The 27,646-nt window shown below is 31.3% G+C and overlaps 2 protein-coding genes across 8 annotated transcripts in view; one reads left to right on the forward strand and one right to left on the reverse strand.

Moving 5' to 3' along the window:
* LOC116338861 (four and a half LIM domains protein 2) overlaps positions 1 to 20,474 on the forward strand; it is a 35,608-nt gene extending 15,134 nt beyond the window's left edge. For 3 of the 7 annotated variants that reach the window (XM_031764406.1, XM_031764381.1, XM_031764398.1), the window contains 9 exons: positions 1,149 to 1,320; positions 1,388 to 1,693; positions 1,827 to 1,970; positions 13,712 to 13,912; positions 14,448 to 14,622; positions 18,552 to 18,721; positions 19,199 to 19,331; positions 19,398 to 19,451; positions 19,522 to 20,474. In XM_031764406.1, the coding sequence (XP_031620266.1) occupies positions 1,149 to 1,320; positions 1,388 to 1,693; positions 1,827 to 1,970; positions 13,712 to 13,912; positions 14,448 to 14,622; positions 18,552 to 18,721; positions 19,199 to 19,331; positions 19,398 to 19,451; positions 19,522 to 19,679 (1,513 nt within the window). In that variant the 3' untranslated portion in view covers positions 19,680 to 20,474. Of the gene's footprint in view, positions 1 to 1,148; positions 1,321 to 1,387; positions 1,694 to 1,826; positions 1,971 to 3,583; positions 4,627 to 4,706; positions 4,743 to 9,497; positions 9,990 to 10,131; positions 10,305 to 13,711; positions 13,913 to 14,447; positions 14,623 to 15,219; positions 15,899 to 18,551; positions 18,722 to 19,198; positions 19,332 to 19,397; positions 19,452 to 19,521 lie in introns of those variants that run through there. The other 4 variants (XM_031764390.1, XM_031764414.1, XM_031764423.1 and 1 more) reach the window with 4 other exon arrangements.
* A 3,274-nt stretch (positions 20,475 to 23,748) lies between these two features.
* On the reverse strand, positions 23,749 to 25,897 carry LOC116337021 (lysosomal aspartic protease-like). Its single transcript, XM_031761304.1, has 7 exons — positions 25,751 to 25,897; positions 25,309 to 25,651; positions 25,124 to 25,247; positions 24,803 to 24,921; positions 24,330 to 24,720; positions 24,053 to 24,267; positions 23,749 to 23,993 (listed from the first exon to the last, which is right to left on the reverse strand). Exons 1-7 carry the CDS (start codon positions 25,861 to 25,863, stop codon positions 23,847 to 23,849), a joined length of 1,452 nt encoding a protein of 483 aa, XP_031617164.1. The 5' UTR covers positions 25,864 to 25,897; the 3' UTR covers positions 23,749 to 23,846.
* Positions 25,898 to 27,646: the final 1,749 nt, after the last annotated feature.

The following is a 27,646-nucleotide window of genomic DNA, read 5'->3' on the forward strand; positions in this document are numbered from 1 at the left end:
TCATTCGAAGTTAGATAGAATTTTGTACATAAAACTACATATTGAAACACTTCCTAACTCTATTTTGTGTATATTCGTCGGCATATACATCCGGCGATTATTGTTACAACCCCGATTGCTAGCGAACCATAAAAAAGGATATAAATATAAATGACGTACAATCATCCGCGTAGCATTTTCACTTATTTTATAGGTTGAATGTGCGAATCAAAAGCATAGGGGAAATAAAATGGACAAACGACTAACACGCAAAATGTTCAAAAACCACAGTCGACGGAAAAATGATGGAAAAAATAGCCTTGTATCATGTCTTCACATGGATACAAAATTGTCTGCTAACAAGAATATTATATAAATAAATGTTCCGTAAATTATTTGATCTGACCTTCATGGAGGCAATGGTTTCAATTTCAAGAATAAAAACCATAGTGAAAATGAGTCGTTAAGTTGTTGCAAACTTTCAACAAAGTGGATTTTCTGATTTTTTTTATTCGGTGAATATCTAAATTAGGTTTACATCTCTATGATATTCATAATGGGGCACTCGTCCATTTCAATTACTTTTTTGGTTTCTCGTATGAATTTTCGAAAAAATTTCAACTTCATTGGATTTTTATATTTTATTATAATTATTCTGCAACAATCGTACAGTATTACAAAATAGAATCCAGTGAAGGATGAACTTTACCCGGTGAAGGTAGTCGATCAAGGGAGGTTTATACTGTGCAGATATTTTGGAATTCAAGTTAATAAGTAAAATTCATAAATCAAAAATTGTTCCAAAACTGAGCTTATACATTATTGACTGATAGAAAACGTACAAGTAAGAGAAAGTTTTACCACTAAACAAAATAATTTTCACTCTCGTAAATACCCGTATTAGTAATTAATACGAAAATATTGATATTTGAAAGTTCAATTGATGCTACTTGATTGGCAAAGAACTACTTTACATTGGTTAAGTTAATGATTTTATCGTATTTTTGGTGATTTTTTGGGTAGAACACAGAACAATACCTTTGTTTTATTTAATCATTTTTTTATTTATTTTTCGTTCTTTAATAATTGATTGCAGCTATTAATAAGAATTCGAATTTCTTTAGATAATTTTAATAAAATGTCTATGTTTCATATTCAATTTACTATAGAAAAACATGTTTGGTGTGTAAATGCCCACGAGAATCGCATGCTATATACCAGGAACAACTAACATCAGTCAAAGAAAGACTAGGATTCAAACCAACTGCAAGTGCATCTACACTAAATGCAAAACATTTTGGTTATACATGGATACCGCCAGGAATATCAACTGCGAACAAGGTAAAAAACATTTTTTTTATCATTTGTATAATCTCAGCACACATGTGTATTGAATTTTTTCTTCCAGATTCGTCAATATTTCGATTTATTACCTGAAAATAAGGTACCAAAAATAAATACACCGGGAGTACGTTACCGCGAGCAACAGTTATCATATCAATGGCCAAAGCAGGACCTAGCACTACAATATTGTAATCACATCGAACCTCAAAATAATGCATCATATGAGGATTTCAATGTCGCACGTAACGAGATTGCTTTAGATATTGCGTATGTAAAGGATTTCAATGGCATATCGTCGCCTTGTATCAATTGTGATAATGACGTCGAACAGGGAGACTTGGCTGTGATTGCACCGAAATTCGGAGAAGAAGTTAGTCAAATTTCCTTAGAACAATTTTTCAATTTCAAAAATCAATTTTGCATTAAAAAAAGACGAATTTGTGTACAGATTCTGTTGATACAAAATAAATGGAAAACTATTATAGATTTCGATTTTTTTCTAGGTCTTATGGCATCCAAAGTGTTTTACTTGCTCGACCTGTAACGAACTGCTCGTTGATTTGACCTACTGTGTTCATGATGACAAAATTTATTGCGAGCGACATTATGCTGAAGTGCTAAAACCACGCTGCAATGCATGTGATGAGGTGAGTACCTTTACATTATTCAGTAATTGTTGATAAAAAAAGATTTTTTAAAAATACATACATTCTTTTTTTATCAAAATTTCGTATAATTTGTCATTACTAACATGCTGGTGCAAATGCAACTGATTGAAATACTTTGAGTTAGTGAAGCAAGTCATTCTTCTCACCTTTAGTATGCGTTTGCATTTGTCATTTATATCAAGTCTTTAAAGTCATGGGCGACACACCTTCCTATCACAACAATGACATCATTACTGCTTCAAGTTAGAATGCACGCAAAATGTATACATGGTTGACCTCATGTCATTACGGGTTATGATGTTATTGGACACGGTTCATAACTCCATCTATATGTTATCAATATCACTACTCTAATAATATATATATATTATGTGATGAACAAATTTGAAATGGTTTGCTTGACAAAAAAAGGCAGTCGACCCGATGTTGATTGAAACGGTACTGTTTCGTAAATTGATCCTTATATACTAAATAGTGTGCATCTTGAGAATATTGGCTTGAGGTTTTGATAAAGAAATGTTAACGAATGTCACGTAAAACCTATAGTGAAATGTTGTTCGTGTGAATAGTTCAAAGCAACAAACTTTAATATGTGAATGTTCAGTTTGGCATTGATGAAATGGACACTCAGCTCTACGCTGTATACAAAAATGAAGATGATTCGCGGAACAGCAATCACCTTTGCTTCAATCGAACGTTTATTCAATTTTCCAGTAGTTATTGAATTCTTGGAAGGTTCAGCAGTCAAACATTTTTTTTATTCAATGTGGTGTATTTAGTTTTTTCATTCCACTAAAATATCCAATAAAATCACACAGAGGTAAATATAAACGTGTCAGCATTATAATATGATAACACCAAAACAAAATGATTTTTCGCATGTTTGTGTTTCATATATTCTTATCTTTCTTTAGTAAAAAGTGTGATTTTTTCCATTAAAATTATCATCTGAAAATTCCGATAATTTCTCGAATACTTTACCTTTAATTTTTGGTATGGTTACATCAATATTGTGTATATTTAACTTAAATTTAAGTATTCTATTTCTGTTAGTTTAATAATGGCTTACTTGATCCTCTATTTATCGATATGTGCAAACTGTTTTCGGCCCATAGGCAAACGTTCCAAGCGAAAATGAAATAGAAGAAGAGTATGCCTTTAGATCATTTTAATTTATGTCTCATATAAATATTCGCTATGAGTAAGTCCGAGCTTCTACATAATTTGAACCGAATTACACAATTCTTTACTGCGCAACGAAAAAGGAGACAATATAAATGCCATAGCGAAAAACTAAGGAGTCGCGACGAAATGAAAACAATTAAAATTAGACGCACATATAGTACGAGGAAAACTTTTGGCGACAGTGCGCAGTAAAGTCACGTGTATGTATGCACTGTCCTTAAACAGAGAAAAAAAAACACTACAATAACCAAATTGAAACGTTGTTTGTGATCAAATTTAATTGGCGGTGTTCGTTAAAATTATTTTTCAATCAGTACAATCATTTAGAAAATACGAACGATATTTTAAACGAAGTTCATTTACAAAATTAATTAATGCACTGAACTTACAATTACTTAAGTTTAAAACGAAAAAAAAACAACGATATTTTGATCGATTAAAAGTTAAATTAGAAGAAAAAGTGTGTGCTTTAAAATTGTGTGACAACTGAAGAAAACTTACGATTTTGATTATGTGCTGATTTTTGAAATTAATCTACATCGCCACAATAATGGGATTATTATTGTCAATTTTGTTCAGTTATGTTGGAGCCGTTGAGTTAATGTTTATTGTACGTGACATTGTTCATCAAGTGGGCTTACATCATGAACGAATGAAAATAAATCGAAGCCCATCAAAAGCCACATCATTGCTGGACTTACAAAACGATTTACGTAAATCAATTAAGTCTGCACAAGAGCATCTATGTGAAACGGATTCGATTCATTCTATGGCTGATGGCGTCCTATACGATCAGGGCTATCGCATTTTGAGTGACGATGAGCAAAATATTGCGAAAAATTGGCTGGAGGCAAGAGCCAATGTAACAATTGAGCCATTACATTCAATAAAATTAAATATTAAAGACAACTATGGTGCTGAAGCGGTGACAAATAGTTGTAATCAGTATGAAGAGTTGGTTAGCCAAGACGATTCCTTGCGCAGTAGTAGTCTTAGTCTAGACACCATCATAGAAAATCAAAAAAATTCATTTCAAATCGAAAATAATCATCTATCTGATAACAGCGATAAAAATGAAATGTTAAACATCCACTTTGACGAATATTCACAAGATTACTCATACCCATCGGATGAGATTACAAAAAAGGGCCAACGAAAAAATGAAGACGCACGAAGACGAAAAAGTTATAAAATGTTCACGGTTGGTCATTCGGGTGCTGATATTTTACAGAGACGCCGTTCAGAGGATGTTGATGGTGAAACGCAAAATCCCTGGGGGGAGCTTAATCCAAAAAGTTTTCATGACGATAGCTTATGGAGGCGGGAGCGTACTATGTCAATAGACGAAAATGAGGAATCTGTGGGTTTTGTTAATGGAAAATCGAATGAAAACTTTAAACATGCTCCGGAAACATGCAACAACATTTCGTCTAACTCTAAAAATATAATCGTAAGTGGATTTTCCTATTATTTTGCACATTTTTATTTTATTTTTATTTATGTTTCACATGAAATAATTCATTCTCACAGGAAACAATGATTGTACATGGATTAAACAAGTCAGATGTAAGTAAAACCATTGAAACAATACCGAACCTTCCCCAAATATTTATCGAAGACGAAGCTCATGTAATGATTAATGATGACGAGATAAATGATTGTATTGCTGCGAATGAACGATATTACGACGAGTATTTGGAACAGTCAACGCGTTTACGTTATCCAAGTCGTAATTATGATGACGATGATGATGACGAATTAAAAGAATTTTCATTGGTTGAACACAATGAATATGATTTGAAGGATTTGGCAAATGATTTCAAATTAAATCATTCTAGAACGGAACAATCTATAAATAATAGAAAGCCCAACATGTTTGCTTTGGCATCGCCAAAGCACTTAGATGATGACAAAAATAAAAATCAAAATACGTACAAACCGGTTATTCGAATTACACCAACGGAAGATGAGCGCATTGAAAAATTTTTATATGAAAATTGTGTACAAAACGATGACTCAACGTGTAATTGTGCCGAAACCCTGATTAAATCAAAGACAACAATGTTTTATTGCGGCACCGATGACAGCATGGGTGATTTGAATTCATTTGAATCAAATTCACGACCTCAAAGTCCGTCTTCGTTGAATGCCAACGGTCGTGATAGTCTTTTATCGGAAACAAGCTCCGATCCAATTAATTTTGAATGCAAAGAATCAACAATTCCAAGTTTCTTTGATAATCGGGAGGATAGTTGTTCGTCGAAAAAATCAAATATTCTGTATGAACGTTCACAATCTCGATTTTCTGAACTTGAATACATTAAAGGAAGAGATGATTGGAAGGACAGTTATTTACGGTATGATATTAGCGAAGAAATCGATAGTGATAACTATCATCATTTGAGGCGTCACAGTGAAGCGGCCGATACATTGGAATATATTGTGGGCCGTGAAGATGCGCTAAGAAATAGTTTACCGCAAATTTTCGAAATAAATGAATCCGAGTATGTAATCCAAGATGAAATCGATAGTGATGAGTACCATCACAATTTATTCCGAAATTACTTGCATACCAAGTCAACTGTGCAAGAGATAGAAACACAAAACGACAACATAAATATTGACAATTATGGGAAGCAATTTTTTGGAAACAGTCATATTACGGACGATAAACACAACAATATAAAAAAAATTGCCTTATGTACAGAAGCTTCAATAGATAAACCGATAAATATTATTTTTAACGGTAGAAATGAAATTACCGATGTTATTACATCACATGAAATGGAAAATAGCGAAGACCTAGAAATTACCATACTTGATTGTATGTCGCATGATGATGATGTTACTGTGCAACAAGACAATACAAATAATCCGTTTATTGTGATAAGCGAAGCCACAGATGAAAGTAGCGAAATTCTAATTGAACAAGTCTTAAATCACACACAGGAACCCACAGATATTGCTCCGTTAGGAATAAATGAAAATAATTTAATAAGCATTCAAAAAGGTTCAGTGTCAGAAATAGCAAATGAAATGATAATTCGTCAAGAAGAGACAACAATTGATTTGGTTCAATCCACCGATGTTGTGGAGGAAAAAAGTGCAAAGCAGGGTGTGATGAACCTATTAAATACTAATGAACAGAAGCCAAAACGAAATTTAAGTTTCGAAAATGTTGAAGATTTAATTCGAGACGTCAGCTCGGGTCCATGGTTTCATAACTAGTTTATTTTAAAACATTTTAGTCCCCGATAACAACCACCATTCAGCAAAAGTTTTTCCGTTCCATTGCACCTTTTGACATGGGTTGACAAGTTAATAAAATTAAAAAAAGAAGCTAAACCCTTTTAATAACTATTTTAATTGGATCAAAAATTTAAACAAAATAAATTTTAAGTTTATTTTCAGTTATGCGTACATTATTTTTTCCTTCCTGTAGTATGCCCTTATTCCTTGAATACGCTGATAGGAGAAAGTAAAGAGTATGCTTTTTCTGACTTGTAGTACAATAAACGAGTGTAAATCGATTTCTTCCAAAGATGTTAATTTAAAAATTTCAACTAAAAAAACTAAAAATAAAAATGTTGATACGAAATTTTTACACGGATATCAAAGACTACTAATCTAACGAAAAAAGATTTACAATGAAAAATTTGCATGTCGTTATTAACAAAAGGAAATCCTCTCGGAAATTAGAACCAATTAGTCTAAATTTTTGAATTTTCAATAGAAGCCGATTCTAATTTCCAGAGGTTTTAATTTGCGAGTTAAAAGCAATTTTATTAAAAACATAATTTAATTTTACTTAATTTTTTTTAATTTTAATATTTCTCACCTGACAATGAAATAGAGAGGAATAAAATGTAAATAAATAAAAAAATTCATAAGGAGTATAAAATACACAAAATCTCAAAATAACGAAATCGCTTGCAAATGCAATCTAATATCTAAATGCATCTAATAATGCACTCCATGGAAGTTCCATCTTTTTCCTATGTCTCATTAATTTGAATTCTTAATTGAAAAGTGAATTTTAACATTTTTTTTATTAATTTACTATCATTGAAAAACTGCAAATTTAACACGAATCCACATCCTCCTTTTTATGTCATTCAAGAAGTTTTAAAAAAAAATCGTCGATTAACATTTGACAAAACGTAGACCCAAAAACGTTCTGTTTCATTGACAATTTTGTTTTCACTTTAAAAAGATGAACCTTGTTTCGTGAATATACCGATTTGATGTTTACAGCGTGTGGTAAAATACAAAAGACTGCATTTTTTTTTTCTGTGTGTGCGAGAGGAATTTTTTGCGTCTGCACATGTATTTTAGAATTCATTAAATTTTTGGTTTCAAGAGTGAAGAACAATGCCTATCGTTTGAAGGTAAATCAACGTATTGGTGTTACGTAATATAGAAAGCTGATGCCAAATACAGAAGCTGATGTAAACATAACGTAAAAAAACATCTTCAAATGCTTTGCTATATGTAAAACGAGTAAATCATGTTAATTTTGTTCATTGTTGATTAAGTGGTCAAATTGTTTGACAATTGAACAGATTAACTGTATATGTATACGCATAATCTAAACAATAACTTAACAAACGCTCAACATTTATGATTGTAAATAAAGATTGATCACTTTCGCTGTACTAAGCAATGAAAAATGTCGATAATATAGAAAATGCTATAAGAATATTGTGATATTACATTATTATTTATGATGTTTGAAGTAAAAAGGATAGTATTTACGCATCTACTACGCTCTCAATTATGATTATCAACGAAGGGTGTGCAAATATTTCATTGCATACTGTTTCATAATATGTTACATTGTTGCGCCACAACAGTTGCCACCATATGTCACCAAAATTCCTATATTAAATGACAAATTGACATTTATTTTTCTTCAAAAATCATTAAATTCCGATGTAACGGTTTAAAAATTATCGTTAAATCGAAATTGGATTTGGTTTGATTGGTTTTACTTAAATAACTTCGTTGATGACCATGTGCCATGTATTTCTTTTTTAAAGTGGGCCAGGTTCTTGTTAGGCATATATGTACACGCTCTTTAAATATTACCAAGGCCAACATGTTTTTATTTCAATCGCTATATTCGGCCACCAATGTGATTCGTTTAAGTGAAGAAAAAAAAAAATGTATCGAAAATTATGAATTTTAAATATTTTAAAAAATTGAGCATGAGACTTATCATTTTGAAGGCAAATACAATCTGCACGAGTTGTATTGAATTTTGCTTCATCAACTATAATCTATAAATAATTGCAATTCATATGGATCGAATGAATTTTCATCCATTTGTGAGCGCACAATTTCAAGTGTGTTCAGCTGCTGTTAAACAGCAACATGTTTTAAACGGCGAATGCGCCAAAATGTTGTAAAAATAGAATCATCGTTATGAGGATCGCTAAAATAAATAGATCACAATGTCAAATTAACATCGTTTTATTCCCGACACGTATGAGATTTTACGGAGCTATTTCAAACGGAGCCTCACACAAAATGTATTTTAATTCATTCATTGTATGTTCCGCACACTTTGGTTGGCTTTTTATTGAAAATTGAAAACGAAATCGATCTGAGCACTAAAACACTTGCAATATAAATACACACACGAGCACGTACACGAACATATTTGGCATGTTGCATAAATCAGTCAAGTTGAATTTGTATGAATATGAGCACACAAACAAGTTGCCAACATGATTTCATCGTTACTCGAATATATTAAAAATGCAATGACACATCATCCATATTTTTCGCTGCTTCATATTTCTTTAAAACAATTTGTTTGTGTGTTGTTGTTGTTGTTTCTTAAATGCAACTCACTTTCGCTTGTTTTATTATTATTTCATGTCGTTTATATGTTCAGTTTATTACTCTTTTGTGTATTTTTCGGTATGCTTCTCTATCATCTGCCCGAATATATCAGAAGTTTTCGAAGCGAAAAAATATTTCTAAAAATACCAACGGTGTATAGTTGTTGTGTATATCATTTTCAATAGTTACTTCGTTTTTACGATAAACTGACGTACGACTACTATACGGCAAACATCTATTTCTCAGTCTTTGCTTCTTATGTGTTACGTTTTTTGTTTTGTTGCCTTTTAGATCAAACGGCAAACGCTATGTCTCTTTCACTCTTTCAGAAGATATCCTTCGAAAAATGCAAAGCATATAAGATCAGTGATAAAATGGAACGTCCGCAGCGTTAATGTCGTAGGTTTGCGGTACGTGTTCTTTGGCTGTCTTTAGTTCGATCAAAAATAATCTGGCTGCCGAAATATTTTTAAGCAACGTTTGCGGCTCTAGCTCATTGCGTTTTTCATTCGAATTCACGTCAGAAAGGAAAAATTTCTTCTGGAAATTACAGTTTAGTACGATCGAATCGCGACAACTTCTTCACACTTTTTTTGACTCCGATCCTATTGAAACGAAATTAATTAGCAATAGAAATTGATTTTTTAAACTCTAACAATTCGCGTTCTGTTCGGTTTCTCATAAATTTCGATAAATTAAAAAATTCAAAACGGAAATTTTGTATTTAAAAAAAATAGTCATTTTTCATTTAAATTTTTTAAAATAAGATAATAAGGACAAAGAGTTGTGCAAAATGGCTGATGTTGAAGTTAGACGAGACAGTCTGATAACTGAAACGTCCACAAAGAAAACGCGTAAAGTTAAAAAAACCAAGCGTCGTGAGTCGGCCGACCAAGCTTCCGAAATTACAATTACTGAAATTGACCAAACAACAGCCGAAAATACTGGCGAACAAGATGAAGAGGGGTATGTGAATGAACTGGAATCTTCTTGATTTGTTTGTTGTCTCTTATACAAATACCAATACACGCAGTTTCTGTTGACATTCGTACCAATATGCAATAGGTAATTGCACTAGGTCAGCTAATTGCTTATTATTTTCCATTTACATTTTGTTTTACATATTGTGAGTTGATTGACAAGCTAAAGCAAATAAGCTTTAATATCAAATAAGTGGCGCCTAGTGCAATATCAATGCGATGTTATCGGACAGAAATGGTGCAAATGTGTTGGCAATATGACTGATCAGTTCATTTCACATATCCCTTCTTAATACAAAAGGTACATATATATACAAAGTTTATTGTTTTTCACAAATGTTTCATCGTATTTATGTTTGTTATTAATTTTATTTATGTACTCAAAGCTTGAAAAGTGAAAAATAATTGAAATACCGTTTCAAAATGTCTTGAATAGTCACAGACAAGAAAGTATCAAAATATTCATTAGTTACATCATCATATCAATTTTAGAAGTTTAATATTGATACGCGCCTGTGTGGTTGGTGTCTAACGCTGCTATGTTTAATGATAAATGTGACAAAAGTACAGTAAATTACAACTTAAGTGGTACGAATAAATGATTCTTTCCTTAATGTAAGCGAATGTAAGGGAATATTATTATATAATAAGAAGCTGTAAAAATCTGTGATCGAATATGTATTTATCAATCTCGAAGCTTATAGAAACCTTCTGGTTATTCGAGAGTTCATATAGTTCAGATTTTACTGTAACTCATTTTATTTAGTAAAATGAGTAGACCACACACTTTAAAGTGTAGACTAAAATAGAAGCCTTTTCATTTTTTTGTATATTTTTTTTTCATTCATTTATGTAGAAGGAATTTATGGCAACGTTTTCAGATGAAATTCTAGAAACATCATAATCTTTTGTTTTTGAAATATACCGATTTTATTTTTTTCTTATCACAGAATCTTATTTGTTGCTAATATAGCCCACGTTTATGGGATAATAAGTATTTTTTATTTCATTCTACGTGGTTTTGTGATATTTTGATGCATTATTTTATTATTTTTTGTGGATTTTTCCGCCTTTGAATGTCCGAAGAAGCTCGAGTATTCAAGAATAGAATTCCAATCGAGATCGGTCAACAATACTAACGTTTGTTGAATTGTTATTAACGGTTCTTCAAGAAGAAAGGATTAAGTCAGAAACAGGAAAATCATAAAAATGAAGCTGAACCATCACGGCACCAAATGACTGGCACAATACCCGTTTCTTATGAGTCGTGTTTTCCTTCGGACGTTCAGCAATATTCCATTCAATTCATTCAGTTTATTTATATGTTTTCCGATGTATATCGATTTGCCCTCCAAAATCATGCCTTCAAATTTTTGACTTGAGACGCATGGCAACTATTGGGTGCGTGGACCAACTCTTATCGTTTTTGTAGTGAAAATAAATTACTATTATTTTAGGCAGTTAATGATGTTCCTATCAAAAGAAGAATTCAGCCTAGAGCGGTCAATTTTTCATTGAGTCATTTCTAGGGATAATAAATTCGTCTATAGCTGGCTAAGTTGATTGGTCGTCGGAATGCCCATATGATTATAATCGTCTTATTTTGTTTGAAACAATCAAATATGCCAAAACTTCCCAAATTAGACGTCCACACGGACGGGTAAAGTTGTTCTATGAAGAAGACATCAATTTTGTGAGTCTGAGTCATATTCACTTCTTTTTCATTGATGTAAAAAATCATTGTTTAATTTTAACACATCCAATTCTAGTTCGTGTCTCCCCTAGGCACTCTAGCCTAAAGATGGAATTTATGAGTTGAATCAATATAACTTATAGGGAAAAGTAGGCAAAGCGTGGAGAATTTTTTTTATTTGTACAATGTAGATACGTTTATTGGCGTAATAAAAATACGTCGAATATGTATTTTTACAGAGCATTCAAATTCTTGATTGCATTCCTCTCAAAATGTTTGACGATTCAAATGAAACGATTTGGCGTGAAATTCGAATAAAATGGTATTTGCACTTTTTCCCATACCATTTCGTTCAATAAAGCGCAAAAATGAGGAAAAATATGCACATTAATACGAGTTCATAAACAGTGCTTTTTTCCGAACACATATTTTGTCGTACATTTGTTTACTTTCCCACCCAATTGAAAAATCAGAGATGAAACAGAAAATGAAAAAAAAAACTCAAGAAAAAATTGAAACGTTAACTATTTTTCTAAGAATTTTTTCCTTGGAAATACGTAATTTCTTTCAATGGCGAATCTTTTAAAGAAAATAAAATGTCAAATAAACAGTGCCAGTATGTAAAAAATGTTGGTCTTTAGTCAGCCGGCAAATTTGGCACGATTTGGTTAGACGATTATAGTCAACTTTTTAGTTGAAAATTTGTACGAAAACCAATGTAGTCTAATCAACTTAGCCAGCTATATTCGAAATTATTCATTTATTCTTAATGAGAAGTACGTCACTTTTTTGGACACGGGTATTAAGTAAACATACTTGGTAAACTCAATAAAAATAGCTATTATTTTAAATTGCTCAGTTTGTAGCTGTTTAGATGTCCTTTCGAAAAGAAATAATATTCGATTGACGTTGTAAAGAGCTACGAACTTAGTGTGTTTGTTTATAGTAAAACAATCTGCCAAATATCTGTGTATTTTCAAGAATTTTTAGACGAATGTCGATATGACCTCGAGTTCAAATCATAAAATTTTCTTTCAAAATCTTCACATTCTGCGGAAATATTTTCTAAATTCCACATCGATACATTAAGCTTTATTTCAAAGTACATTGATAGTGTATTTTGATCAACCGAATTCGAAATGGCATACATCAATGCGACACATTGAATGATGTTTGCATCATTTTATTCGCATCGCTAACGCTGTCGTTTTGGCTTTCGGATCTGGCGCATTGACATTAGTACATATGAAGAAAGCACATCGTGCGCTATCACATCCGAACTTCAGCACAACGACAGCGTTAGCAATGCGGCGCATAAAATGATGCAAGCATCATTCAATGCGTCGCATTAATGTATGCTATTCCGAATGGTTTATTTTGATATGGAATAAACGTCAAAAATATTTTTCGTGTCACATTTTTTTAACTTTTTTATCAATTTTACATCGTCCAGAAATCTAAAGCCTATGAATGACACTTTACATTTCCGAACATCGACTGTACTACATTTTTGTAAAACATTACCTCATTCTTTTTTTTTCGTTCATTCAATTGTCAATGTTTATACTACGCACATTTCGGTTCTATTATTGAGTGTTGACGTTAAATAAAAAAAAATATGTGAGAAAATCGTGGTTGTGTTTTGAGAATTTTTGTCATGGTCTGGAAAAAATGGAAACTTTCATGTAAAAGAAACGGTGCCCATCACTAATCGAAATAAAAAAATTGCTCGTCTCAATTGATCAGATTATTCACTTTGATGTAATCGAATTGATTGTAACTTACTGTAATCTGTAAAATAATTTAAAATTAATTACATTTTACAAACCATATCTCACATCTAAAATACAAACAAATTACAAAATTCATCAAAGACACATTTGGTTGAGATATTATTTCTTCATTTTATGTGAAACTTGAAAAAAGCAACGTTTTGAAATGAATTTAACTTGACTATCATATAAATATACGATTTTTTTTAATAATCAAATGTGCTAATTGTTGTTGTTCTTTAGTTAATTTTCAGTGGGGAATATACGAAAGCAATGAACCAGGATTGGCACGCTTCACACTTTTCCTGTTGGAATTGTGACGAGAGTTTGACTGGACAACGATATGTTCTGAGGGATGAAAACCCATACTGTATCAAATGTTATGAAAATGTGTTTGCTAACACTTGCGATGAATGCAACAAGATCATTGGAATCGATTCCAAGGTAGTTAAATATTACTTGAACACACATAACACGTTTGAGAATCATTTACAGCTTACATTATTTATAACATTCATAAAACAAATTAGCTATCATATTTACCTAATTGAATAAAAAAATACAGCCATCTCCCATAAGTCAAAACAATAAACAGCTCACACATTTCTACTAACCCAAACTTTATATGTTTGACCAACAATAATAATCATAGAAACGGCCATATACTAAAAAGTGAGCGTCGCTTACTACTACGGTATTGTAAGCCGAGAAACAGTTAAGCATATAATATTCAAGAAATATCCGGTCACGTTCAGATTTGGTGTTGGATGTATTTATGAGATTTGCATTTATAGTCCAAATTTGGATTAGATAAATATATAAAATACTTTAAATACAAAGAGTTGTCAACCCACAAAATAAAAATGGTCATTTGAATTAACTCATTTTAGCCTTTCAATTAATTTTGACATAGGATTTTTTTTATGAAACTATATGAACTCTTTTCAACTCTGTCTTTTTTCCCTTTAACACTGAATAGGACTTATCTTATAAAGAGAAGCACTGGCATGAAGCATGTTTTCTTTGCAATAAATGCCGTGTATCACTGGTTGATAAACAATTCGGCTCCAAAGCCGAAAAGATTTACTGCGGCAACTGCTATGACTCACAATTTGCATCACGTTGCGATGGATGTGGCGAAGTATTCCGTGCTGGTAAGTTTTATTCAATATATTTTTAAAAGGCAGAAAACTTTGTTGGAAACTATATTTGTGCTATATTCGTCTGGATTATTTTTGTGGAAAAAGTTTCATCAACGATAAATTTTGAACCTTTTTTCTCTTCATTGAACGCATTTGAACACGCCATCATTGTTTTTGTGTCCTTCAATCATAAGTTTTTGTAATTTAAATTTTATTCGTTTTCAATCAACTTCTTTCATCGATTCAATGGCGAATTTATGACATGTTATGTGAAGATTTTCTTTTCAAAAGAACACCACACAAATTAAGAATAAGAATAAATAAAATTACAAATTGACATATAAAACTGAGATAATCGGACAATAAATAACCAATTTCGACACACGAATGAACGAAAGAATAAAAAAAAATCACACAGAAATCACTTACATACATATATATAAAACGATGATGAAAAGAAAAAAAAAATACGCATGCACAAATACAAATACATATCGTAACATTGACTCTCAATATATGGAGACATACAAAGCATACAAAAGAAGAAAAATACAGACCCAGAAACGATTATGGTATACAAATTTTAATTTAGTAAGTTTAGTTTTCGGTTGACTGCTTTCGCGCATACTGCTGTAAACAGAGTTCTGATCCATTTAACCGGTTTACATCGTTTATACAAGAACAATTAATCACTCAAGATAAGATTTTCGTTACACAAAACAATAGTCCTCGTACCTTATCCACAAGAATATTAAATTTGTTGAATTGGATATATACTACAACTATACCAATAGTGTAACAAACATAGTGGTGACCTCATTAACTTCAAATACTCAGCAAAATTGTGATAAAAAAATATATAACAAAAACGCTCAATTCGAAAAAAAATCAATAAAAAAATCAGTGGTTGTGTTTAACAAAATCGACGTTACAATCAAGGCTATGTAGAACATTGCAAAGTTTAAGTGTCACAAAAAAAAAACTGTTTGAAACGAAAACTTTAAATCAAGACACCAAACATCTTTTTTAATATCAAATATTTAAATTTTGCGGGATTTATAATTCATTTTCAAAATGGCAACGTTATCGTCGGAATTTTCATCGCGATTAAATTTGCGAACGAAAACAGTTGGAGCCGATCGTGTACGCAAAGCAAAAGAAAATAATGAAGACATTGCTGTGTTGAGTATGTTTTTGCCCGGTTCAGCAGCTGTTGAAGAAAACCGTCGATTTCGATGTGCTCTTGGCATTGAATGTCGTTTGGGTGATTGGCGTTTGGCTACACCAGGTATTTTCCGTTTAATGTAAATAATGTAAACATCTGGAAATATCAACACGGCACGAAACACGTGGTAAAACCTATAAACTTCCATCAATTTGGCGCCGTTTTGTGGAAGTATACCTGACTCGTTCGCATGTTCGTCAAAAAAACGAAAAAAAAAAACGAACAAAATATTTAATCGGAATGGTCGAATTGAATGAATATTGTGGAAAAAAATCAATCGTAGACAAACACGCAACAATAAAACACTGAAGTTCTTTAAAAGAGACTTATCACACAGTTGATTATTATGAAGCAGGTACAAATTTAGAGGTACTGTTAAAGCAATGCGATAAATAATTTTGCAATCCAACTCTCTTAATGAACAATAAATAAAATTGGGATGATTAAGAAAATGAGAAAGCTCAAACTAATGAGCTTCGCCAATCTACCCTTCTTCAAACCGCCGCTTTTCCATCAATAGCGTCCCATTTATTACCACGTCATGATAAAATACTGTATTTTGTTTTGCACGCAATGTGGATACAAAAACAAGCAAATATTTCTTTCGATTTGGTTTCGATTTTGTATCATATAGCAAAAAATGATGTCATCTCTTCTGAGCTTCACAAATGTGCCGGTAATAAATATCTGCTTAGCCACCAAAAACTAATAAGTATGCCACGAAAAAAAGGAAAGAATGCTTGTATACAAAAACGTCACAGTTATGTATTACTCATTTTCAAGAAAAAACGCCAAGACAAACATGTACAACATTTATCATTGGTTTTGCAGCATGTTGGCAAATTATATGAAATGACTTCACCGCACATACCATTCAATGCCAATTTTTACTAATAACAATTAAATCTTAAATGCAACAATAGCAACAATATCAAATACATGCGTAACTGCGACGAAAGGGAGCAAACACATCAAAAAGACAGCAGCAGTCTGTTAATTAGTACTGCATTAATGCGAATAATTTAATAAATTATTATTGAAAGTTTAATTTGCAGTTGCCCTTCAAAATACTGAACAAAAAAAATACAACCAAAATGCACTAAATGAATAACATACACAGTCATTACACACAGTTTTGTATTTTTGACTCCTTATTAGGCCATGTAAAAAAAAAAGTTGAAAGAAAAATGGATTTATTTGGCCAAGATCAACTTACTCTCTGGGTTGATGATATACACGAAACCAATTGAAAGCGACCGCAACTAATACTATCGCGGTTAACGTAGTAGAAAATGACATTAATTTAATACAAATAGGGGACGGACGCTTAAATGACTTAACACTTAACAACATTTCTAAACAATGAACTCGTTGCTTCTAGTTCATTGTGCCACACAACAGCATAAATGGGGAAGGCGGGGAGGCACAGGGCACAATGATACACATTTTTTTTTTTTTTTGCCAAATATAAAAAGTAAAGTAAAAAGTTTGAATACCGTTTGATAGAAACACTTTCTGCGTCATTTGATTTTTTGGCTATTGAAAACAAAATGTACAATGTCGATTTGTTTGTGTTTGCTCGTCAATTAGATTTAAAAAAAATGATGATTTAATGTTACAGAATGGTTTATTCACATGTCGAAATAAACATAAAACATCCATTTGTTTTGGTATTTGAATAAAAAATTAACTAAAAATCATATTTGGCTTCCATATGGAACTACAAAGAAGTTAGGTAAACTAAAACTTATTTTGAGCAAAGGCAATATTGAGTTGAATAAATAGTGAAGAGTCACCCATTAATTGCAAAAACACCAATTTTGTAAAGCAATGGACGGTTTTTGGTTACAATTTTTTTTTTCTTGCGAATAATCTGGAGTAAATTACAATGTTCGTATTTTGTCAGTTAACAATGCCACACCTACGCATCCCACATCAAATGATTTCATCGTTTTGTACTGATTTTTTAAAATGCTTCGAAATCACACTGAAAATGCTATGAAATGAAGGAAATTTGCGTTGAATTCAAAAAAAAAAAAAAAAACCATTTTGGAATAAATCAATCAGAAATGGGAACAAGTGAACAAAAATATCTTATTAGTTTTATTTGAAGGGTAATAGCATTTACATTTTGAAATAAAATTCAAATAAATCAGATTGTTTGAGATTCTGAAAATATATTTGATTATTCAAGAAAAAAGTTGTTATTATTATAATTCATTGAGGGGGGGATGCCTACACAAAGCTCACACTCAATAAACCAAATTTCCATAAACGTTTGCGTTCAAAAGTGTAAGGTACATAGTTTTTTTTTGTTTACAGAAAAAATAACCTATATTCACATGTGCTATTATCAAAATTGAGCTAATGTCAGAGTTTTTTTTTTGGTACTCAATTCAACATGCAATATCTCTTAATTATCATTGCGGAGTGAGTCGATTTTTCAATTAGCTCAAACTACGAGTTATTTACACTACTTAACTCAGTACAATAATGGTAGCAAAAACGTTCAAGAAGGTTATAGGTTTGAAAAAAATAAATAAAATATTCATTCATTGTCATTGACACTATATAGCGTCCAGATATCATGAATTATTAAGCATGTTTGTATAATAAATTATTATCTCATAAATATCCAACAAAAATTAGACATAGTTTTGCTTCGAATTTCTACTAGTTTTGTCTTTTAATATATGTGTATATTTATTTTTTTCAGGCACAAAGAAAATGGAATATAAGACACGACAATGGCATGAAAAATGCTTCTCTTGCTGCGTGTGCAAAAACCCTATTGGAACGAAATCATTCATACCCAAAGAACAGGAAATCTATTGTGCCGGTTGTTATGAAGAAAAATATGCTACCAGATGCATCAAATGTAGTAAAGTACGAAAACTTTATTCTTTTTTCTGGTTTTATATTGAAATCAGGTTTGCTTGGTTAATGTCCTCTTTGAAGTATGGAGTCAAACGGCCAATTTTACTAAAGAACCGTATGAATTTGTTAGATGTATATCAGTCAAAGTCATATTTGACATAACAATGCTGTCATATATAGTCGTATGACCTAGGGAGTAGACACAATAACTAAGGAAACATAAAGCGTCCATATGACTTCCGAATATTTCGTATTGATAGAGATAGATACCGCAAGGATTGATAAAGATCCAAAGTTTTTGTGTCTCTCCTCCTAGCAAATGACAATAAAAAGTAGATCATTGCTCACACTGGTTGGTTAGACGTTATTCCTATTCCTAGTAGTCATTCAGCGTGAGCTCTGGTCGGAGAAAAATCATTTTTCTTAAAATAACATATAAAAAATAAGATAGTAAAACAGACAAACTTCTATATGAAATCCTTTTAGATTATCACTTCTGGAGGTGTAACATATAAAAATGATCCATGGCACCGTGAATGTTTCACATGCACACATTGCACAACTTCATTGGCTGGTCAACGTTTTACCAGTCGCGATGAAAAGCCCTATTGTGCTGATTGTACGTATAACTATACTGAAAAATGATGATATTCAATCCAACTAAAGATTCATATTTTTCCTTTAGGTTTCGGTGAACTGTTTGCCAAGAGATGTACATCTTGCACAAAACCAATTACTGGTAGGTCAAAGTTTTATGCATATAAAAGTGTGTTTTACTTTAAAAAAAAATTATGTTTTCTATGCGACAGGAATTGGTGGAACACGTTTTATTTCATTTGAAGATCGACACTGGCACAATGACTGCTTCATTTGTGCTAGCTGCAAGACATCGTTGGTTGGTCGAGGTTTCATAACTGACGAAGCTGATATAATTTGTCCCGAATGTGCCAAAGCAAAGCTCATGTAAATTGAACAGCTTTCAATTCTCTTTCGAAAGTACAAAGAGAATCGACGACCACGAATGGCACGCCAAGTACTAAACAAGAACAAAAAATACAACGCCAACTAACAAATATCAAGCGTTTAACATATAAAACCACTCAGTGTTATTATCAAAATATTGCTATATATGGCACGATGTTTATTTGTCCCAAAAACCCTAGCAACTCGTCGCTTAATCGATATTATAAATGCATTTATCCCAACAATTTTAAAGAAAATGCGCAACTGAACTACATATTAGCAGAATTAATCTACCAAAAAGACTATATTATAGCACGTTTTTAACTAACTAAAACTTACACTTTGATATGGAAAAAAATGAGTAAAATTTAAAAAAAAAAAAATGTTAACCAATTTTAGCTGCTTATTATTGAAAAGAAATCTAACCATTAGCATAGATTTGGTGTTTATGAAACGTAATTGCGATCCACAGTGTTTATCAAAATAGTATCATATCTAGTAGAACAGTGTTGATAAATTGATGCAGCTAATGAACACTGTTTAACTAATTAAAAGAAACAAAAGAATTTCGAACCGAATTCGATCATAAAGCAAGAATGTCAGAATCGAAATCAACATCCAAAGCATGCCTTTTAAGTCTATCTAATGCGGCGAAATAATGCAGAAATTCAAAACAGGAACACACTACTTTATTATTAATGTAATATTTCATACTGCGTTGAATAATACTTTCTAATTTGTTATTTGATTGTTCAATTGTCGCACCTTATTATACACATTTCTTCAACGCAAAAGAGTCGCTTGTATTTTAATTAAAATAATATAATAATAATTTTATTATTATTATTTAATATTTTTTTAAATATATTCTATTCAAATTTAATTGATGAATAAATAAATAGTTCTTTGAAGTAAAAAAAATGTTGTTCAAACTCTTTTTTTTTTGTAAATGTTTTTATTTTTGTAGACAACACTCAGTGATGGCTGAATAAAAACATACTTTCCTATCAAAGCAAAAAAAAAATGAAATTAAATATTATAATACAAGTAATTGAATGAATGGAAAAATATTCATTATAAATAATGAAAAATAAATGTTCAAATGATTTGCCCCTTGATACTTACTCATGATAGTTCGGCTCACTGTCAATGGTCCCCAAACTATTCATTATCCAACATCCATTCATCCATGGATTAATTTTAATAATAGTAGGACTGGAGGGAAAACATGCAGTAGATTTAATATAAAATCAACCAACAACGAATTAGATTTACCATTTTTGTGTTCTATGAGTTCATGTTTTTCAAAAGAGACTGTTTGTTGAATAAATTTTACCAACTGCTTCATTCATTCATTCACCAAATTCATGGGCTAGCGCTATCTGTGGTTTCGAAAAGTTGGTAAATGTAATGAAGCAGTTGGTAAAATTTATTCAAAAATTTTGAAAAACATGCCTCATAGATCTCGAAAATGGTAAATCTAATTCGTTGTTTTTCGATTAAATCTACCAAAAATGAATTAAATAATCACATTTTGTTCTCTGTGTGATATCCATGGATGTTAAATATAAAATCATAAAAAATAAAAGATCCGTTTAATTTGATTCCCGAGTGGAAAAAATGTGACTGAGTTACTCATTAGTCCACTATAATGGATGGATGCATTATACTTTTTCAGTCCAAAGTATGATTTTGGTCTAAAATACACTGAAAATGGCTAGGGCTAGGGCTAAGGTAGGTCATTCCAACCTCAGGCACTTCGAAGAGCATTTTTCCACATCAACGGTTGCATTTGAATCATCGGCTTTTGTTTGTTGGGTCTCAAATCATAAAAACTAGCGCAAATGACTTCGTTTTGATAGCGATAAAATTACTTTTTCAGTCCAAAATACACCGAAAATATATTATAGAAATTATAGATTTTCATTTCAAGTCATGTTTTTATTCCAGCTCATTCAATTTTGGAACTGTTGTCATTGAGCGAGTAATTTAGATGTAAATACTTCAACGATTATCGATAAATACAGCTGACAGCTCTAGCTATCGTATACGGTATTTGTTGTCTTTTTGAAAAAAAAAATCACTTTTTGACTTGACAAACAGCACCCACACTGCTATTGTGAAAAAAAATCTACTTTTAAATAATCATATCACCATTTCAAGATAGGAATCCAACAAAAGACATTTCTATTGATCCAATTTGTGTATGTTAATCGAATGACAGACAAGCCAAATAGAAAAAAAAAACAAAACAATACAATTTCTGTCTAGCTAAACTTCAATACTTTTGACTAGAAACAACACAACTAGCAACGCATTTTTTCAACATCATATCTTTATATTCGCATTATTTCGTGAATAACAGTGACACATTTTATACATTTTACTGAATTTTGTAAAATTTGAAGCTATTTCTGAAACTCGCTAACTTTTTTATAAAATTAAATAATTTCTTGTGGAATAAATTCTTTAGATATAGAGTGTGATGATAATCTCTTACATATCATAAATATATACAGCTGTATTTTACGATACGATAGACGACACAGCACACTAAATAATATGGCTGCATATTATGTGTGTATACAGTTGACTGAATATGCAGGATTATTTATAAAACATATTCGATTTATATTACGCATCACGATTAGGCCCTTTCCTATACCCACAATCAAGCACATTCTCCACTCGCTTTTTTATTGCGACGGATGTATTTATAATATATATATAGTTTATATTTCTGTTTTTATGTTATATAATATATATATACTTAGTCTTGAAACGCTGACATTTATCCACAAATATATGCATTTATCAAAATAGTAATAAGAGTATATAATATATATAAGAGTTTATCACGTTTTGGTGGCACATTTTGAGTGAAAATGTGTGCGAGTGTAGTAGTCGTTTTCAAAAAAATGCCACATCACTTTGTTTCGATATAAAGAATACATTTCATTAAAAGTAACTAATTTTTTGTTTTATTGCTTCAATTAATCGCTTGAATGGATTTGAGAGTAAAGCAGAGATAACGATGTTTCAATATGTAAAACACAAATTTTCAATTTTTTGTCTATTTATGTACTATCCACGGACATATAGCTTTCACTAAATTATCAAAATTGGGTTAAAACACCCCCAACCTCAAATTTTGTCTCCATATTTGGATTCCTCTCCATCAATCATATTTGGAGAGACCCCTTGTACCTAAAAATCGGGTCAAAAAGTGAAAAAATCCGACTTTTCCGAGTTTTTACCCCGATTTTCATCCCTAAAAGGTCAAATGGTACGTTCTTTCCACGAAAGTTGCGTCTACTATGCACTGAAATATCGCTTTGCCCCCTCCCCCAGGACCCCACAATTCGGGAGGCAGAAATTTGATTATCCGCCAATAATGGGCCGAACTAATGAAAATCTATGTGATAAGAAATTTAGTGACATGATATTACATATTTTAAAAAACAAATAAAACCATTTGAATAGAAAAATTCAATTTTTGTCTTGTTACCTGACTTTTTTATTTAAAAAAAAATCTGTCATTAATAAGTATTTTAAACGATTTGATACGAAATGGTGTATCGGCAAAAATACACGTCAAATAAAAAGTATAACCAAATAATTTAATATTGAATCCACAAACCGTTATGCAGCTTACATTGGTGATGTATTGAACGTGGTAATTTTACAAATTACATGCGATTAATTAAGAACATGGCGTAAAAGCAGATGTTATCGAAAACGCATTTGCATTCAGTCTACCAATAAGCCACCTTTCTCGCAACATGCATAAATTTGAAATTTCAACATTGAAAATGGTACCGAAAATGTGTTACATTTATTATCTTTGGATTACCGAATGTGAATGATTTATCGATGGTGAATAGATTCAAAGGAAATTTCAATTAAAATTAAATTTGGATTGGCGTAGACAACGCCTGTATTTATCTCTCTCTCTCTCTCAAATAGAGATGCTTCGGCACACGACGAATGATTCAACATGTTGAACAGCAAAATAACAACAATATTTCGCAAACACAACAGCATTACTCAACAAAAAATATATACTCCTTCGGTTGAATTTGCAACAAAAAAAATATAATTGTATCTAATCTAATTCACTAAAATGTGTTCTAACAAAAAAAAATAATAATACATATTTTGAAATTTAAATTTATTGTGGTTTTGGTGCGATGCCCAAACGATGTTTATCCATGTCGAACACGGTAACTACTCTCCTCATAAATGTGTCCCCAATAATCCATTCGGTTGAACCATGCGTTGTGGATAGTGACATAAACCCAGATAAACACAAATCGTCCTGTATTTATAATTGAAATTTAATTATCAATATACGACTTCCAATCATACAAAATTTACCTCAATTTGTAGTATATAGTCCTTTGCGGTTAGTGTAAACTCTTCACCCCCAATGATGAATGTTATTTTTGGTCTTGCATTAATATTTCTTGTCATTCGACAATCAATATGGTATTCGCCTGTGTTGTGATTTTTCTTTGCACCCAAAATTTCGTTAATTACATCAACTTCTGAGGCAGGCCCTGTGATCAGACTGGTACCGCTATCCATAATTGCTAAAAAAAAGTGCATGTTGTCTCATTTTTTTCATCAATGATTGCATAATTTGGAATAATACCTTGACAGCCACCGTCACAGGCGTAAAATCGAGAACCACTTGGTTTTTTAACAATGACGGATGACATTAAGAATTGCCAATATCCCAGTTTAGTTAACGGAACATAGAGAACTGGTTTATATTCACAGCCTCCAATATGCAATTCTCCACCAATGTAATAATTTCCGTAGGGTGATTTTTTTTCATCTGTATGGTGTAAAATAAAACAAAACATTCTGCGCTTTATAACGCCTTGTTGTTGCATTCGAACGAGTGGCGAAACTTTATCGGAAACAGATATTGATGGAAATCCCAATCCAAAAATTCCATCAAATTTAACATTTACAAATGTTGAACCAATTTCTTTAGTCACTTCACCGAAAATCTGATTTTTTATTTCCAAATTGCCAACCTAAAAATGATACGAACAAAAATTAATTAAAAATTACATGAATGCATCACATAAGGTGACTATGTCATTGCATAACATTTACTCTAACTGAATCGACCGAGGTGAAACCTTTGACTGCACCTGTGCCATAGGTTATATCGAATCGTTGGTTTGCCTTTCTAAAACTGTTGGATTTTGATGAATCATATCGTTTGTGCTTTTCTTAAAGTTTAAAAAAGAAGAAAAAACTGATAAAAAAAATACTTTTATGCTGAGCATTAATGAAATGAAGGAGTAGCCGTCGTTTTTCATTGAATTTAGTCATTGAATTACTCATTCAAACGACACTCAAATTAATCATTCATTTTCAATTGCATAATAAGAACTATGTAGTGTAATGGAATAAAACAGTTAACACACGTACGACATGCGATATTATGTTTGCTACATTTGGACGAAGGTACCCATATATCTGATGATCCCGTATCAAAAATCACAGAAAATTCCTGTGGCGGGTTACCGATCTGTATTGAGCCGGCATATGAAGCCTAAAAAATATTTTCTATTTAATTTTCGAGACTTTAATATACACTTTACAAATGAACTTACATCATTATAATTTTTTAAATAAATTGAACTTTCATCGCCGCCTGAAGCGTCGTCTATAATATTTGGTGGATTTACTTCATTCGATTGATCGTCAAAAGGAAATGAATATTTTGGTTTTGGATACTGAGATAATCCCATTTTAAGATCTTTTAGAAGCTTTTTCATCATTTTGGACGGATCCAGATAATCATCATAAAATGAACCAAATAAATCGTTACTAATTCTCTTGATATCGGAATAAAGTGTATTATCCAATAAGTTATAATGTTGGAAAATTGATCGACGTTTACGTTTTAAATTGTTTGAACTATCTTTGTATGGATTCAGTTTGGTCAGTGGTATTCTGAAAAATCATAAAAAAAATTAATTATTTTTTAAGTTCACAATTCTTCCTACAGAAAGTTCTAATTTTCTGGATTAATCTGATCAAAAATGTCCACACTTTATAAAGGTATCCGGACTATTTTCACTATCAATATCGCTGGTGTTTGAATGTACGAAATCTTTACTTATCACTAAAAGAGCTAGTTGTAAGATAATAACAATTCGTATCATTTTAACTACAACATTTGCGCACAGTCACATGAAATAAAACTAAAATGATACCTTTCTTGAGTGGCTTTATAAATAATTATTTTGTGTTTTGTTTCAATCGGCTGTATCAACTGTTTATTTTCAAATTAATTTGTTGATTGTTTTTTTTTGTTCGAAACTCTACCACGAACTACTTTGAATAATTGTTGGAAATTTAATTTGTTTGATGTGGTATTTTTGTATATTCTTTTAGGTTAATTATTAGCTCAATTGTAAACAAAAGAGATGAATGTAACAATTAAACAATTTGTATGAAAATGGCTATTGTTTCCAGTGTTTTGTTGACATGGATGTTTTGAAGAAAAAAAAAAACCGAATTCTCTAGCATACGCATTCTTTGAATTAGGTTGACTTATTGATTTAACAGGTTTTTAAGAATATCAAAGATCTTCGGAAAAAGATAAAAAGCTGCGTACATGCGGAGGGGAGAATCATTCAATAATTACTTTTCCATTATTCTGTAATTTCTATCTATTTTTTGCGATTATTTTTTTCACTCTTTTCATTCATCATTCACACTCACAACATTTATTTGAGTTGGAATTTTTGAGAGGTTTTGTTTTCGGATCTAGTTTTGAGAGGTAACGGGGGTATGATTGCCTTAGAAGTCTTCGAAGAATAAAAAATTAGACAGATTTCGACCAAACTTTGTATCTTACTCGATTAGTAAGTACCACTTTATTTTCTCTTCTGTTCCTCCCCTAGTTACACTCCTAGGCGTTGATCATCAATTCAAACTGGTATTGAATAAATAAAAATTGAAAGTGTGGAAAAATCTAATAATATCAATCGAAAATTACAATATGTCTTTTTAGACCGCAAAGAGTCTGATAATATTGTAATGGTTTTGTTGAAAAGATGTTTATATTAAAAAAAATGACGAATCATTGAGATCATTTTCCATATGAGTAGCAAATCAGCCTGTGTCATCGTTATTTCATTATCCTAATAATTATTCAATCAAAAAAAGTAAAATCAAATCTCATTTATATTGTTTAATACGGTTTAATGTGAAACATAGTAAATATTGTGATTCGTTTTATTTTGTTTCATAATAAATGACCTGGAAAATTGGTTGCTCATTTCACATTTTTGCAACAAATCTAAATCTTCATGAAATGAAAAACTGGAAAATTGCGCTCCAAAGATTTGCTTATCAAAAAAATCAATATGAACCGAAAAAAAAAATCACAATATGTTGATTCTGATGATAGTATAACGCGAAAAATGTAAGCAAAATACACATCAGCATTATTTTTCCATTTGATTTGTCAATTTCAAAAGTGTTGTATATGTGGCCAAATATGCATGTAACATCTATTGTGTTCCAATCTGAAGAATGTTTTTTTATTACGCCGAACAAATTGTGTTCTCTTTCAATTGCTTATAATTTAGAAAGTAAGAGAAGAACATATATGTGCGACGTGCGTATTATAAATAACCCGATAGATTAGATTTATTCCTCCATTGCTATTAACATATTAAATTAGCCAGACGTTTTTTTTCTGTTTTCTGTCATTGAAATTGTTGTGATATAAAAGATATACAAACAGTGCACTGCTTCACCAAAAACTGATGTTGGTACAGTAGTATTCTCTTTGTTCATCTTCATTCATTCCTAGATGCGCATATGACTTTTTAATCGAAAGTTACCATTTTATTACATGATAAAAATAAAAATTTACGCCATGCAAATATGTTTTTTTTTTTTGAAGTCATAATTTTTTTATTTTTTTTATCGTTT

This window comes from Contarinia nasturtii, unplaced genomic scaffold (assembly GCF_009176525.2).
Source record: "Contarinia nasturtii isolate CC-2019 unplaced genomic scaffold, AAFC_CNas_1.1 Cnas_scaffold_78, whole genome shotgun sequence".
Lineage (NCBI taxonomy): Eukaryota > Metazoa > Arthropoda > Insecta > Diptera > Cecidomyiidae > Contarinia > Contarinia nasturtii.